The 14,756-nt window shown below is 39.8% G+C and overlaps 1 protein-coding gene across 2 annotated transcripts in view; it reads left to right on the top strand.

Annotated features, from left to right (window-relative positions):
* Positions 1-14,756, top strand: part of aifm4 (apoptosis inducing factor mitochondria associated 4) — a 71,687-nt gene that overhangs the window by 45,671 nt on the left and 11,260 nt on the right. For both annotated transcript variants that reach the window (XM_048612638.1, XM_048612639.1), the window contains exons 15-16: positions 5,200-5,317; positions 7,037-7,135. In XM_048612638.1, the coding sequence (XP_048468595.1) occupies positions 5,200-5,317; positions 7,037-7,135 (217 nt within the window). The remainder of the gene's footprint in view (positions 1-5,199; positions 5,318-7,036; positions 7,136-14,756) is intronic.

A 14,756-nucleotide genomic window follows, 5' to 3' on the forward strand; every position in this document is an offset into this window, starting at 1 on the left:
GGCTGAAAGCACCATGGGTAGGCTGAAAGCACCATGGGTAGGCTGAAGATGCTCCATATGGGGGGGAAAAGAAATAGAAACAGGAGGTTTAGAATCTCTGAGCTGGCTGGCCACAGCCAGTGTACTGTGCACAAGTAAATAAAGGGTGACTTCATGACTGGATACTGGCCTCTGTGCAATTATTTCAATAAAAGTAAATGAATCTCCAAGACCTGATCAAGTGTCTCCCAAGACATTGTGGGAAGTTAGCAAGGAAATTGCGGGGCTCCTTGCCATTTTTGTATTACCAAAATGCAATGTGAGGTATTGCATTTTGGTAATACAAACAAGGTTGGGTCTTACAGAATTAATGGCAGAGCCCTGGGTAGTGTTGTAGAACAGAGATGGTGGGGGTCAGGTACATAATTCTTTGCTATTCACATCACAGAGTGATTAAGAAGGCGTTCAGCACGTTTGCCTTCATTGCTCGGACCTTTGAGTATAGGAGTTGGGACATCATGTTGAGGTTGTACAGGATGTTGGTGAGGAGTATTGTGTGCAGTCCTGGTCACCCTGTTATAGGAAGGAATTATTGAACTGGAGAGGGTTCAGAAAAGATTTACCGGTATATTTCTGGGAATCGGGGGTTGACTAGGTAGGCTGGGAGTTTTTTTCATTGGAGCTTAGGAGGTTGAAACCTTTAGAGGTTTATAAAATCATGATAGGCATAAATAAGGTGAATGACAATGGTCTTTTCCCAAGGGTTGGGGTGTTCAAAATTAGGTGACGTATTTTTAAGGTGGGAGAAGAAAGATATAAAAAGGACATGAGGGGCAATGTTTTTACACAGTGGTTCGTATGTGGAATGAACTGCCAAAGAAAGTGGTGGATGCAGGTACAGTTACAACATTTAAAAAACATATGATTAAGTTTGTGAATGGGAAAGGTTTGGAGGGACAAGGGCCAAGTGCAGGCAGTGGGACTAGTTTAGTTTGGGAACATGGTCGGAGTGGACTGGTTGGACTGAAGGGTCTGTTTTCATGCTGTATGACTCTAAGACTCCTACAACATCCGTCAATCTCTGTCCTGGACACAACTGTAGCATCGTTTAGAGTGGGTGACGTGTTTGATCTAACTTTATGGCTGAAGATGCTATCACTAAGAGACTGGTATATAAATCAAAAATTGAATGGGGCAAGGAATAGCTCATTGGAGACTATAGAGAAGTCAAGGTAGGGTAGGAGAAAAACTATGATCGAGTTGGGAATAATCAACGCACGAGTTGCCCCATAGCTTATGATGATTGCTCCAGCAACGTATTAGGAAGATAGCATGACTAGACAGTTCTTTGATCTCTCAGGGAATTAAGGGTGACATGCAGTGGGCCAGAAAGTGGAGGTGAGGCAGAAGATCAGTCATAATGAGATTGAATGGACTCTAGGACCTGTAGCTGCTCCTATTTCATATGTTCTTGTGAGCAACGATTTGCTGCTGCCAAAATATCCAGGAACACGAGAGTTAAGAAACATGATTCCAGTTACAAAGTATGTCATTAGATTTTTTGATAAAAGGATTTTTTGTGCTTATGTAATGAAATAAAGCTGGACAGCTAGGGCTTGAGACATTTTGGCATTTGGCATTAGGCATTAGTGTTGCAGGACTTTCACAGACCTTAGAAAGGGGAGAGCAATTAGATAAGGGAAGACCATCACACTAGTCACGATTGTATTTTATAAAAAGGGATCATGGCAATATTTTTGAAGGGCAGAACGATGATGGGTGAAGCAAGGGAACTACTTAAACTTGAAAGAAAATGAATGAGCTGGAATTGAGAGGGAAAGGGAACGAGGGTTACAAAATTTTGGAGACATGAGAAAAAAAGCATTCCAGAAGGTGTGGGCATAGAGTTAAGGACAAGAGGTCATACGAAAGGTGAGGGGCTGTGGATGGATTGGGATAGAGGTGAAGAAACTGTGGAGGCAACTGTGTAGCTGGTTCATTTTTTTGTAAAGAAACTCCGGCTCCTCGAATGATTTCGTGTGAAAGAAGATGTAACACAGGAAAATGTCCAAAGAGGTGGCAAACGTTTTAGAAAAAAGCTTAGGATAATCCCACAATAGTCAATGGTTTTGGTTGAGAGGGAGGAATTGTGGTAATGCTCAACATGACTAACGCAGCTCTGAGAATTGAGACAAATTGTGTGTTATGGATGTAAAACTTGTATTTCCTGGGCTTGAGAGGTGCAGACTGTATTTTGGAAGTGATTGATTTGATAGGAATACAGGTATGTAACTAAGGGAGCAACTAAATTTATAAAATAACTAGACTTCTGACATCATTCCGGACATGACTCTCTGCTCACTAAAATTGGCCAACAAATAACTTTATACCTCTGCCAGTCATGAGTAAATGAGGTATAAAGTTGGGAGGAATGACCAAAGTGAGGCAGTTGAGCATCAAGGAATGTTTTGTGAGAGCTGGAAAAGAGGTTTTTTGAGGCACATAATGAACATTGGTGGGGGTTGGGGCATAATAGAATGTTGTAGATGAAAGTGAAAAGAGATAAATGGTCAGAGATAACTTGGACTGTAATGAAATAAGGAAAGGCTATGAGAAATGATAGCAAAGGAGATGGTCAGCAACATAACAGCATATGAAAATAAAAGGTGAAAATGACAGAAGAAAAGAGAACAGTGAAATTGAGGAATGAGTAAGATGGCAGAGGACTGGGTGGCCAGAAAAATAAGGGAGAGGCTGATGGAAGACTTAATGATGCTGGAGCAAGTGTTGGAAATAATAATGAAGAGGGAGGTGTCAGCAAGGGCCAAGACCAGTTTGTGCTATGATTTCGATGCAAGAATGCATTATGAAATGTGAGGATCCTATTTGCAAAAATAATTAATGCTGTGAAGGGAAATGCAGATGAAAGTGGTGAATGCTGATTTGGCAGAAGCTGCATTGGAAACAATAGAATGGGTAGAACTAATCCCTGAGGAACATTCCAATCAAGATCTTTGCCATCAATAGGACAATTTGATTGTTGCTTTGAAAGGTCAATCAACATATTAACATGATGGATTTGATGAAAAGTGGACCTTATGGAAATGTGGTGTGCAGAGCAAAGTAGCAGATTTGCTGAGCAGGGATTCATGTCTGGGATAATGACAGAAATCAAGTTAGGCCGAGGATGAGAGATATGAAACGCTTAGCACCGACAAACTAAAAGAGAAGAGGAGAAATAGGAAAAACTCAGTATAGGAGAGGAATACTGGCCATTGGTCAGCCAAGCAAGTTGGAGTGTTTGAACTATAGGGAGAGGCTGAATAGGCTGGGGCTATTTTTCCTGGAACATTGGAAGCTAAGAGCTTCATAAAATCATGAGGGGTATGAATAGGGTAAATGGACAAGGTCTCTTCCCCAGGGTTGGGGGAGTCCAAAACTAGAGGGCATTAGGTTTTTGGTGAGAGGGGAAAGATTTTAAAGGGACCTAAGGGGCTACTTTCTCCACGCAGAGGGTGGTGCATGTATGGAATGAGCTGCCAGAGGAAGTGGTAGACGCAGGTACAATTACAACATTTAAAAGGCACCTGGATGGGTATATGAATAGGAAGGGTTTAGAAGGATATGGGCCAAATGCTGGCAAATGGGACTAGATTTACTTAGGATATGGCATGGAAAGGTTGGACCGAAGGGTCTGTTTGTGCTGTACATCTCTATGACTCTGAGCTGCACACACAAGGTGATTATTGTGCCTGTGGTTAAGTTGATTTACAAACTGATACCACATATCTGTCCTCTAATTTTTAAAATTTATCCCTTGGAAGCTAAAGTTCTCAGTTTCATATCAGCCATGAGAAGTAAGGATAAAATCAGTAACATCATCGAAGATCACATTCAAAGGGAATATTTGTGTAAGATAAGGCTACAGAACACACAGTAGTTCTTCCTTCAAGTGTAGGAGTTCTGAATTTACCCTAGAATGCAATTCTGTTTTCTGGAGGATGCTGTTTCAGTTGTAACTGAGGTTTGATGAGTTTCTTAGTCATTGACCAGACCAAGTTTTCTAATTTTTATATTCTTTTGTTAACTTAATTACTTTGCAAATGTAGTTGCATTCACTCCAATAGTTCAGCAGTCCCTATTCTGCAGATCTGTGTATTTGCAGCTGTTTTGTTGTAATACGTGCTGGCTGCAATCCATCACTGTTGCTGGAAATGCTGGTTCAACAATAACTGGAAATCATTCATTTCTCCCATCCTGGGCATTGCACTTTAGAAAGATGTGTAGGCATTAGAGATCGTGCAGAAAAATTCATGAGAATAGTTCAAGCCTGAATAACTTCAGCAATATAGATTGCTCCCTTTGGAGAAGAAAAGTTAAGAGGAGATATGATCGAAGTGTTTAGAATCATGAAGGTCTAAACAGCATAGACAGGCGGAAACTGTTCTCATTGGTGACAGGATTGAGAATTAGGGGATACTGATTCAAGATGTATTGTGTAATTAGTAATAGCAAGATGAGGAAAAATATTTTAACAGCGAATGGTTCAAATTTGTAACAAACATTTTCTGAGAGTGTGATAGTGGTGAATTCAATAAATGCCTTCAAAAGATAAATGAATAATTATTTGCAGAGGAAGACTTGGGCTCTGAGGGAAGGATGGGGAAGTGATTCTAGAATAGAATTAGGTTAATTGTTGTTGCAAAGTGTGGCTCAGACCTGATGGATTGAAATGGCCTTCTTCTGACTGTAACACCTCAATGATTCTGTAAAGACTTCTCTGTTTGATCTTGCCTGGTGGATTAAATCATTTCAATGGCTACACCTTCTAACTATCTAGATTATTCATGTTTTTAATGCCACCTTCACTTAGATTAAGTTTTGTAACTTTGAGATAGACGAAAGACTTTGTATTAAAATTACATTACTTCTATTTATGGTAATGAATCTCAATCTGGAAACATTCAGAAGTCTAACCTTTATTCCACTCAGTGTTACCAATGATACACCTTTCTTTAAAAAAAAAAGTGAAAAGAATTGATGGTCCATTGTATTTGGGACTGAAGAATCTAGATTGTGTTCCAAAAAAGGCAGTTAAATATGATTGGAACAAAGGCTGGTTGATGTGGAGTATTATGGCAGATTTCATATAATGATGTGATTTAGATTATACCCAGAAAGTGATTATTCTCCATTTTGATGTTTAGTTCTTTGTTTCAGTACATGGAGACCAATGTTGATGGAGTATTTGCAGCTGGAGATGTTACTTCATTTCCACTACCACTGCACAAAAACCAGAAAGTTAATATTGGTCACTGGCAATTAGCTCATAAACAAGGTAAGGGAAATATAATTTTATAAATTTCAAAGTGAAATGAAGACTTTTCTTTAATTATTTTAATTACTATTTCCTAGCCACAGAGAAAGAGGCTATTTGGTCAATTTTTGTGTTGAGAAAATATTGTAGACCCTGTAGATAAATAAGTAAGCTGAGTCATATCTGATGTTAATAGGATGGATCACACTGTAGGCTCAGAGTACAAACCAAAATATGTTTGCCCAGCCTTAACCCAGTTCCTATTAGACAGACCAACCCATGAAACTCTCCAAAATTCAACACAAGCTGATACTGTGATTTGAGGAGTTCTCATAGGTAACCAATGTAGAAAATGAGATATCACAGTGTTATAGTAGGGTGAACTATTCTCAAAATGCTATTTAAATGCATCGTTAGAGGAATGCACTTAATCATGAGTAGCATTGTGAAATTGGTTATCAGCATGTACTCCATTTGGAAACATTTATGCTGTATGTAAAGAAGAAAGATCAAAATCAGATTCTGGAGTTGGGTAAATGCTAGTTGCTGGTTATATTAATGATAGCCGCCAGATAAATAACAAATATTGTCCTACCCCAACAGATCGATCCGTTGTGGTGGGATTCTATAAGACATCTGTGAGGTTGTTGATTAGAATAAATGTTTCCCATTGCGTATATGCAACCCTTTTATCCTCATTGAAAGGAAGGTATTCCTTTGCTCCCTATAACATATAAGATGTACATTTTTGTTTCAGTTTTGTATACTGCTATTGTGGTTTCCGAGGTATTTTTCCATGGGATGATGATGTGGTCTTCAATTGATGCTAAATCCTTGGAAAAGTGCTACTGTGAATTACTTGCACAATTTCGGAACATGAGTGACAAGAATTGGCTGATTATACCACTTAGTCCCTTTACATCTCTTTCTTCCTTCAAGACACTCCTTAAACCTATCTCTTTTTAATCAAGCAGAAACCAAAAGAACTGCGGATGCTGTAAATCAGGAACAAAAACAGAAGTTGCTGGAATAGCTCAGCAGGTCTGGCAGCATCTGTGAAGGAGAAAGCAGAGTTAACGTTTCAGGTCCGGTGTCCCTTCGTCAGAACTCAGTCCTGAGGAACGTTAACTCTGTTTTCTTCTTCACAGATGCTGCCAGACCGGCTGAGCTTTTCCAGCAACTTTGTTTTTGTTCCTCTTTAATCAAGTGCTTGGTCATCTCATCACATAGCCAGGATTTAATTTTGACGTAGTGGAGGCCTTGGAGCATTATTGAGTGTAGTCACTGCTCCCAGTAACATTGCTAGTAATGGAGGGCTGTCAACCTCTGATTTAGCCGGCAGTTCTCGGGATGAGATTTCTAACCTTTGGCACCATGATGGTGTGTGAATCCTGACACCAGCCAATTAAAAATCCTGAGTGCATTTAAAATTGTGTTGGGCCTTTTGTACAGAAGCAGTGCGGGGTTCCCAATTGTCCTCCATCCAATGGTCACGCAAATTGTCCTGCTTCCAGTGCCTTGTGGGATTGTTGGATGCTATGCTGGAACTAACTGCTGCAAATATCTCCTTTGTGGTTGAGTGTCATCTTCTGGAGTGTAATACTCCTGTGAAGTGCCTTTTAGACATTTTAGTATTTTAAAAGTACTATTAAAATATGCGTGGTTACATAGGTAGAGTTGTATGGCATTGTCCTTTTAAACTGCATTGTGCCATTTAAGACCCATTTGGTCTTTTTTTAGGTTACATTGCTGCACTCAACATGCAAAAGAAAAAGATTGCCATCAATACTGTACCATTCTTCTGGACGTTCTTCTTTGGGAAGAGCCTACGATATGCAGGTAACAGTTACGTAACTCTTGTGGACCATCCAAAAGAGGCTCAGTTGCATTGTTCTGTACAGATATCCATGATGGTATGGAAATAATTGTAAATTACAGTAGTGCAGCACACCCAAGAGCATGCTTGTATTCCATTGCAAGAGATCTCTTTTTTAGATCATAGAATCTCTACAGTGTGGAAGGAGACCTTTTGGTCCATCAAATCTGCACTGACCCTGTAAAGAGCATCCCACCCAGACCAAGTCCCCTACTGTATCCCTATGTTTATCATGGCTAATCCACCTAGCCAACACATCCTTAAACTATGGACGATTTTCTTTTTGAGAATGGTCAATCCACCGAGCCTGTACGTCATTGGACTGAGAGAAAACCAGAGCACCTAACTGAAACCCATGCAGATGTGGGGAGAATGTGCAAGCTCCACACACAGTCCTCAAGGCTGGAATCGAACCGGGTCCCTGGGGCTGTGAGGCAGCAGTTCCTAACCACTGAGCCATCGTGCTAAGCATAGGGTAGAAAAATCTTTGATCTCGGGGAACCAAGGGAAATGAGAAACGTGGAGCTGAGCTTGCGGCAGAAAATCAGCCATGATATTATTGAATATTAAAACAGCCCCAAGGGGTTTAATCTAGCTCCAATTCCTAATGTTAGTAAGCTTCTTCAGGTTAGTGGGTCATCTGCGTTGCTTGAAGATAATAATCTTCCTGCAGTCTGCTAATGTTTCAGTACAAATTGCTTATCAGCTACCTTCTCGTATCTCTTTATATTTAAAACACTGTCCGTCTTCCACTCAGTCGTAACACATTGAGATTAAAATGGTTTTCCAACACAAGAACAAGTCTTTTCTTTCTGCAGACAAGCTGAAGAAATTCCTAATATTTAGTCTATGAGGGAACAACTTCCTTTTATTTTATTTGGTTACAGGATGTGGGTGTCACTGGTATGGCCAGCACTATTGCCCTTGAGAAGGTGGTGATGAGCCACCTCCCTGAACTTCTCCAGGCCATGTGGTGAAGGTACTAACGTTAAAATATTAAGGACATATCAATCCAGGTGTCCATCTCTCTTTTATATATTTAAAAAGGGGACTCAAGATTAAAACTCCATTTAAAAAATTATTTCTATTTTAAAAAAAACAAGTCAGATCTCTAGAAACGTGAAGGAACAGTGAATATAAAATCAGGGAGGGACATAGGAGTATTGCAACATCGAAGCAGGAGTAGGCCATTCAGCCCCTGGAAGCTGCTTCACTAATCTGGATCATGCCAATTGTCTACCTTAATGACCTATTTCTTTGTTATCCCTTACCTCTTGATGTCATTGCTAACTAAAGATCTATCAATCTCTGCCTGGAACTTATTTAATGTATGAGGTTCCATGATCCTATGGCATAGAGAATTCCAAAGATTCACCACCTTCTGAGTGAAGAAGATCCTCGTCACCTCAGTCCTAAATAGTTTGCCTTTTGTTTTGGAGACTGTGTCATGTTATTCTAGACCCCACAGCTAGGGGGCTCATTCTTTTTATATCTACTCTGTCTAGTCTCTTAAGAATTATGTGCATTTCTGGGAGATTGCCTCTCATTCTTCTAAACTCCAGAGAATACTGACCCATCTCTTCAGTCTCTCTTAATAAGATAATCCCATCATCCCAAAAATTAGTGTGCTGAACCTCTGCTGCATTCCCTCTCTGGAAAGTGTATCCTTTCTCAGACAAGGGAACCAGAACTGTACCCAATATTCCAGTTACAGTCTCTATACAATTGAAACAAGACTTCTTTACTCCTGTACTCAAATCCTCTTGTGGTAAATGCAAACATATTGTGTACCTTCCAGTTTGCTTGCTGTACCTGAATGCTAGCTTTCAGTGGCATGTGAGCAGCTAGGTCCTTTTCAAGACCAACACTTTGCAATCCCTTGCCATTTAAGAAATGCTTTGTGCCTTTGCTCTTCCTTTCAAAGAGGATAGTCTCTCACATCCAGATTATATTTCATCTGCTATCTTTTTTGCCCACTTATGCAGCCTGCCTAAATTGTATTGAAGCCTCTTTACAGCCTTTTCACAACTTACATTCCCACCAAGTTTTATATCAGTTGCAAACTTGGAAACATTATAGTGCTCCTCCATATCCAACTCATTGATATGGATTGTGAACAGTTAGAGCCCAAGCACTGATTCTTGCAGTAGGCTGCCAACCAGTAAATAACTTGTTTATTTATTCTCTGATTTCTGCCTGTTAACCTATCTGAATTTCAAGATGGTATCCTAGCCCCATCCCATGTGCATTAACATTCTTTTAACTAATTTCCCGTGTGGGACTTTACTCCAAGACTGCTGAAAATCCAAATACACTACATCAAGTGTCTCTCCCGTTATTAACTCTTTTGGGAACACCCCAAAAATCTCTGTGGAGTTCAACAAGCATGATTTGCCTGTCACAAATCCAATTTGGCTTTGCCCAATCAGACAATTACATTCTAAATATCCAATTATCTCAACCTTTCTAATAGATTCTAGTATTTTCCCTGCTACTGAGTCAGGCTGACAGTCTGCAGTTCCTCTCTTCCTGATTTCTTAGACAGCAGGCTTACATTTACAACTTTCCAATCTGCAGGCATCATTGCAGAATTAAGAGAATTTTGGAAGATGATCACCAATTGATCCACTCTCTGAACACTCCTACCAATGTTTATTGCCCCTAACTGTTAATTAGCTCTGCCCCAAACAAATTCTACGTTCCTCTCTTCTGATTAGTCATACAACATGGAAGCAGACTCTGGTCCAACCAAATTTCCCCAACTAAGCTAGTCCCATCTGTCTGCACTTGGCCCATCTCCCTCTAAACCTCTCTTACCAACGTACCTGTCCAAATGTCTTTTAGATGTTGGAACTGTACTCTCATCTACCATTTCCTCTGGCAATTCATTTCACAGATGAACCACCTTCTGTGTGAAAAGATTGCCCCTCAGGTCCCTTTTAAATCTTTCTCCTCTCAACTTAAAATTATACCCTCTAGTTCTAAACCCTAGGGAAAAGACCTTTGCTATTCACCTTTTCTATGCCTGTCATGATTTTACAAATCTTTTATAAGTTCACCCCTCAACCTCTTACGCTTCAGTGAAAAATGTCCCAGCTTATCCAGCCTGTCCTTTTAATTCAAACCCTCCAGTCCTGGTAGTATCCTTTTTAAAATCTTTTCTGCACTCTCTCCAATTTAATAATATCCTTCCTGTAGCAGGGAGACCAGAACTGTAGACAGTACTCCAGAAGTGGCCTCACCAACGTCCTGTACAACCCGAACATGACATCCCACTCCTATACTCAGTGTTTTGAGCAATGATGGCAGGCATGCCAAACACCACCTTTACCATAGTGTCTACCTGTGACACACCTTTTCAAAGTTATGTACCTGAACCCCAAGGTCTCTGTTCTACAACACTCCCCAGGGCCTGACCGTTAAGTCTGTAGGTCCTGCACCTGTTTGTCTTACCAAAATGCATTTACCTGAATTAAACCCCACTGGCTCAATTAATTAAGATCCCTTTGTAATCTTCGATAACCTTACTCACTGTCCGCTATACCACCAATTTTGGTGTCATCTGCAAAATTTCTAAGCATGCTTCCTATCTCATTAATACACTGATCCTATCCCTTATTTTCAGCAGTACGCCACCTTCATTTCCTTTATGCCTAAACATCTTAAATGCAAATCAATTGATAATAATGCTGCACTTCTGCAGAGCGATCAGCTCAAAAAAGGGAGTGTTCCTTTGCCTTCCAAAGGAGGGGACTGAATGCAGTGGGGATACTCTGGAAGTTAAATAAATGCGTTTTATGACCTAAATGATGCCTCTAGAGCTTGAGGAGGTCCATCTTATTAAAATTGGGCTGTCTCTAGTTGAAAGCAGACCCTGCCATGTTTTATTGGCAGCATGGGGACACAGCTTTTGGGCATCTTTATGCATGTGGATAACTTTTTGTGGGGTGGGAGCAGGACGTTTGAAAACATTGTCATAAATGGGCTTAAAGCAGACAGCCAAATTGGAAGTCTGGCTTCTGGGGCTTTTAAGTACAATTGATTGGAATTCAGACAGAATGGACCAAGTGTCACTTTGCATTATTATTCGTCAAAGTAGGGGGCTCAAGAAAGATGCAGCAGCTTCCAAAACTGAAATGGAAGAGTTCTGAAGTCTACTTGGACTGCTGAAATGTCTGGGCACCCAAATGAGGCCAGGTAATAGTTTTGGGGTTTAAAGTCGAGTACAACTATGAAAAAACACAAGGTGTAAGATATTATTTTGGTGAGCTAAACATTGAAAAAATTTAAGAGCATTGTGCCTTGAAATTTCCATCAATGGAAGATGCCAGAAACATGAAAAATATTGCTTTTGTAATACTTCTATGTAAACTCTTTAATGGATTCTCAAGTACAGGAGGGTTTACAATTCTTAGCTTGAGAAGCTGAAAACATTAAGGTTTTGGAGTAGATCTCTAGCTCGGGTTGTGGGTGTTGAGGTTGGTTGGCTCGCCGAGCTGGTTTGTTGTTTTGCAGACGTTTCGTTGCCATGCTTGGTAACATCCTCAGTGCAGGCTCCGATGAAACGTTGGTGTGTTTTCCCGCCTGGTTTTTAAACTCTGGCGTCCGTTGAGATGGATTGCCTCACTTCCAGTTTTCCTTCATACTGGAATGTATATGGGGTCGAGTTCAGCGTGTTTATTAATAGCATGCTTCGTGGAGTGCCATGCTTCCAGGAATTCTCATGCTAAACGGACCCCAGAGTTTAAAAACCAGGCGGGAAAACACACCGACGCTTCATCGGAGGCTGCACTGAGGATGTTACCAAGCATGGTAATGAAACGTCTGCAAAACAACAAACCAGCTCGGCGAGCCAACCAACCTCCAGCTGAAAACATCTAAATAGCTGTAAAACATGCCTTAGAGACAGAAATCTGCACTCTTTTTGGGATGGTAAACAGTGTTTTTTCCTAATGAAAAATAATGCAACAGCAACACTTGAGTACTACATTGGTGCAAAGTGACTATAGGATAACATAAATTCAATAAAATTGAAAATGTAAAATGTCTGGGGATCAATATTGCAGTTTTAAAATGGATAGTGGAGGATGGAGAAATTTCAAAATTGTAATGGTCGACATCAGCAGTGAACTGTTTGATTGCTTTTCTGACAAAGGAGCGAGCTCTAAGAAACTGCTAGAAATACTGGAAAAAGGACTTTTAGAACTTCAGTGTACATTAAAAGTAGGACTATAATATGGTGTCATTTTGCATGATATTATTTTGCATTTTTGTTTTATTGTTTTTTATTATTATTCTACATAATATAGCTTTATTCAAAAAAGAGAAAAGGAGAATCTGTTAACAACTGGAAAGGTCTGGTAGGGATACCCGAGACCAAATGCAAACAGATAATGATTACATGTTAATTGAGGGATAATTGATTTGAGGTGTGTGTGTGTGTGTGTGTGTGTGTGTGTGTGGTAAAACCTGTGACTCGAGAAGCATATTTCTGAACTCTGTCTAAATAACTTTTTTGAACTTTCAGTGTTAACAGTGTATGTACTTTAAAAGTAATTCATTGGTTAGAAGTATTATGGGATGTTTAAAGGCCATGAAACGTGCTATTTTAAGTGGAAATCCCTCTTTCTTAGATTATGACATGATGTGGAGGTTAATCAACACTTGAAGCAGGAGCGAGGCTCCGAAAGCTTGTGTTTTCAAATGACTATAATCTGGTGTCATGTGATTTGTGACCTTAGATTATGACAGCTGAGAGATAGTTAGCAATTTCTTACTGTACCTTTCTCCTCTCCTCCATCCTCCAATACCTCACACCCTCTTAAAAAGTCGTAATTTAGTGGGAGAGTTTCCAAGGTATTTCTTGTAGCAGCCTTTTTAACCTTCTGCATTTTCTTGTGTATATACTTTAAATGCCTATTAATAAGTGGTATTGGTTGATTAGTTTTGAATCTTTTGCAGTCACGTAAGTTTTAATATCTCTCAAAGTGCTCTGAACTTATGAAAGGTGCTGTAACCCTGCAAGTTTTTTTAAAATCTGATATTGTGCTAAAACATTTCTGCAATATCATTTCTTTCAACTGAGAGAGAAAGAAGAACCTTAAGTAAAATTGCCAAAAGTATGGCTGCTTTTCAGGATGCACCAGCCTTGCATCATGAGTAGGATGGTACTCGGGATGAACGCCTATAATTGGGTTATGTGCTGTATCTAATGAATCTCCAGCTATCCAGTTTCTGTCAACTATCATATTCCCATAAATTACAGTCAGCCTGCTCTCTCAACTAGATAATACATTGGATTCCATAAGGCAGATTGTGCTCTGTATTCAATGAGTATCCATAATGTTGTATTTGCTGCATCTCTACTTTCCACAGTGTCAAAGTCAAATTTCACACTCAAATGAAGATCAGTTTGCTCTCTAGATATTTGGACAATGTCAATTTCTCCTGCATGTTAAGTCAGTTTTTCTTCATGTTAAACTGCAGGGCCAAAACTTGCCAACAATGCAGCAAACTGTCTGCGTACAATTGAGCAAGGTCAACTCATTTAAATAATTATTCATAGCTGTCTCCGTATCTGTGTCCTCATGCAATAAGCCAGCCCAGGACGGTAATGTGAAAAAGCAGACAAACATTTCCTAATTAGAGAAAAAATTTTCACTTGTTGGCAACCAGTTCAAATCAGTGCAAATATAGTGGTGGACTTCATAAAGCTTCAGAATGAACCTTACATGTTGGTCAGCCTTTGCCAAAAGAGGTAGGGCTAGTGCCAACCACAAATGAAATGAAAGAAAGACTTCAAGTGGAGGAAGCAACACATTCTGTAGGTACATAATGGAGCAATATAGTGTTCTGGTTGATGGCTAGCAAAATGTACATGGATGCAAGTAACCTCTGGCACCCTGTGGACAATAGAAAAATCTTCCTGACATTAGGCCACTTCTGGTATTAGCAGGTGAATGACTCAATGAAATGTACTCCTCTTGAAGTATTTGGGAATGTAAGATGACAAACCTTTTTTAAAAAAAAACCCAGTGGAGTGAGACTACTGAACTTGTACGGTCTAGAGAGTTTCTATGGATTATATTGTTTACAGTACAAAATTCTGGTTACCTTAGGTTCAGTTTGCAAATGCCGTTTCTAATAACATTTTTGTCTGTCCTGTAATTTGAAAACTCTTGCATCAAAAATAAGTCAAGTACAGGCCCCATTAATTTTTGTATTTGCTATTTCTGTCTTTGTTGATGCCCAAAGCCCCAAATGCACACAATCAAATTAAAACTACCAAAAAACATGGATCACTGTAAAGCTTATGACTTCCTGAAGAATTTTTTTTTTTAAAATGTTACCTGCACTCATTCCAAGTTTGAATATTATTTTGAATTTAAATAACTTGTTGAAGTATTCTGTTCATGATATGACAAAGGTGGTTAGGGGTCCCTCTTATTTTTATGGTGAGGGTGAAGGTTGGGGGAGTTTAACTACCTAAGTGGGTCTTGTGGAGAGCTAGGATAGGCTGTTGGCCTTCTGGGGAGGTATGGTGGCTCAGTGGTTAGCACTGCTGCCTCACAGTGCCAGGGACCC

This window comes from Rhincodon typus, chromosome 26, assembly GCF_021869965.1.
Source record: "Rhincodon typus isolate 14 chromosome 26, sRhiTyp1.1, whole genome shotgun sequence".
NCBI classification, from domain to species: Eukaryota; Metazoa; Chordata; class Chondrichthyes; order Orectolobiformes; family Rhincodontidae; genus Rhincodon; species Rhincodon typus.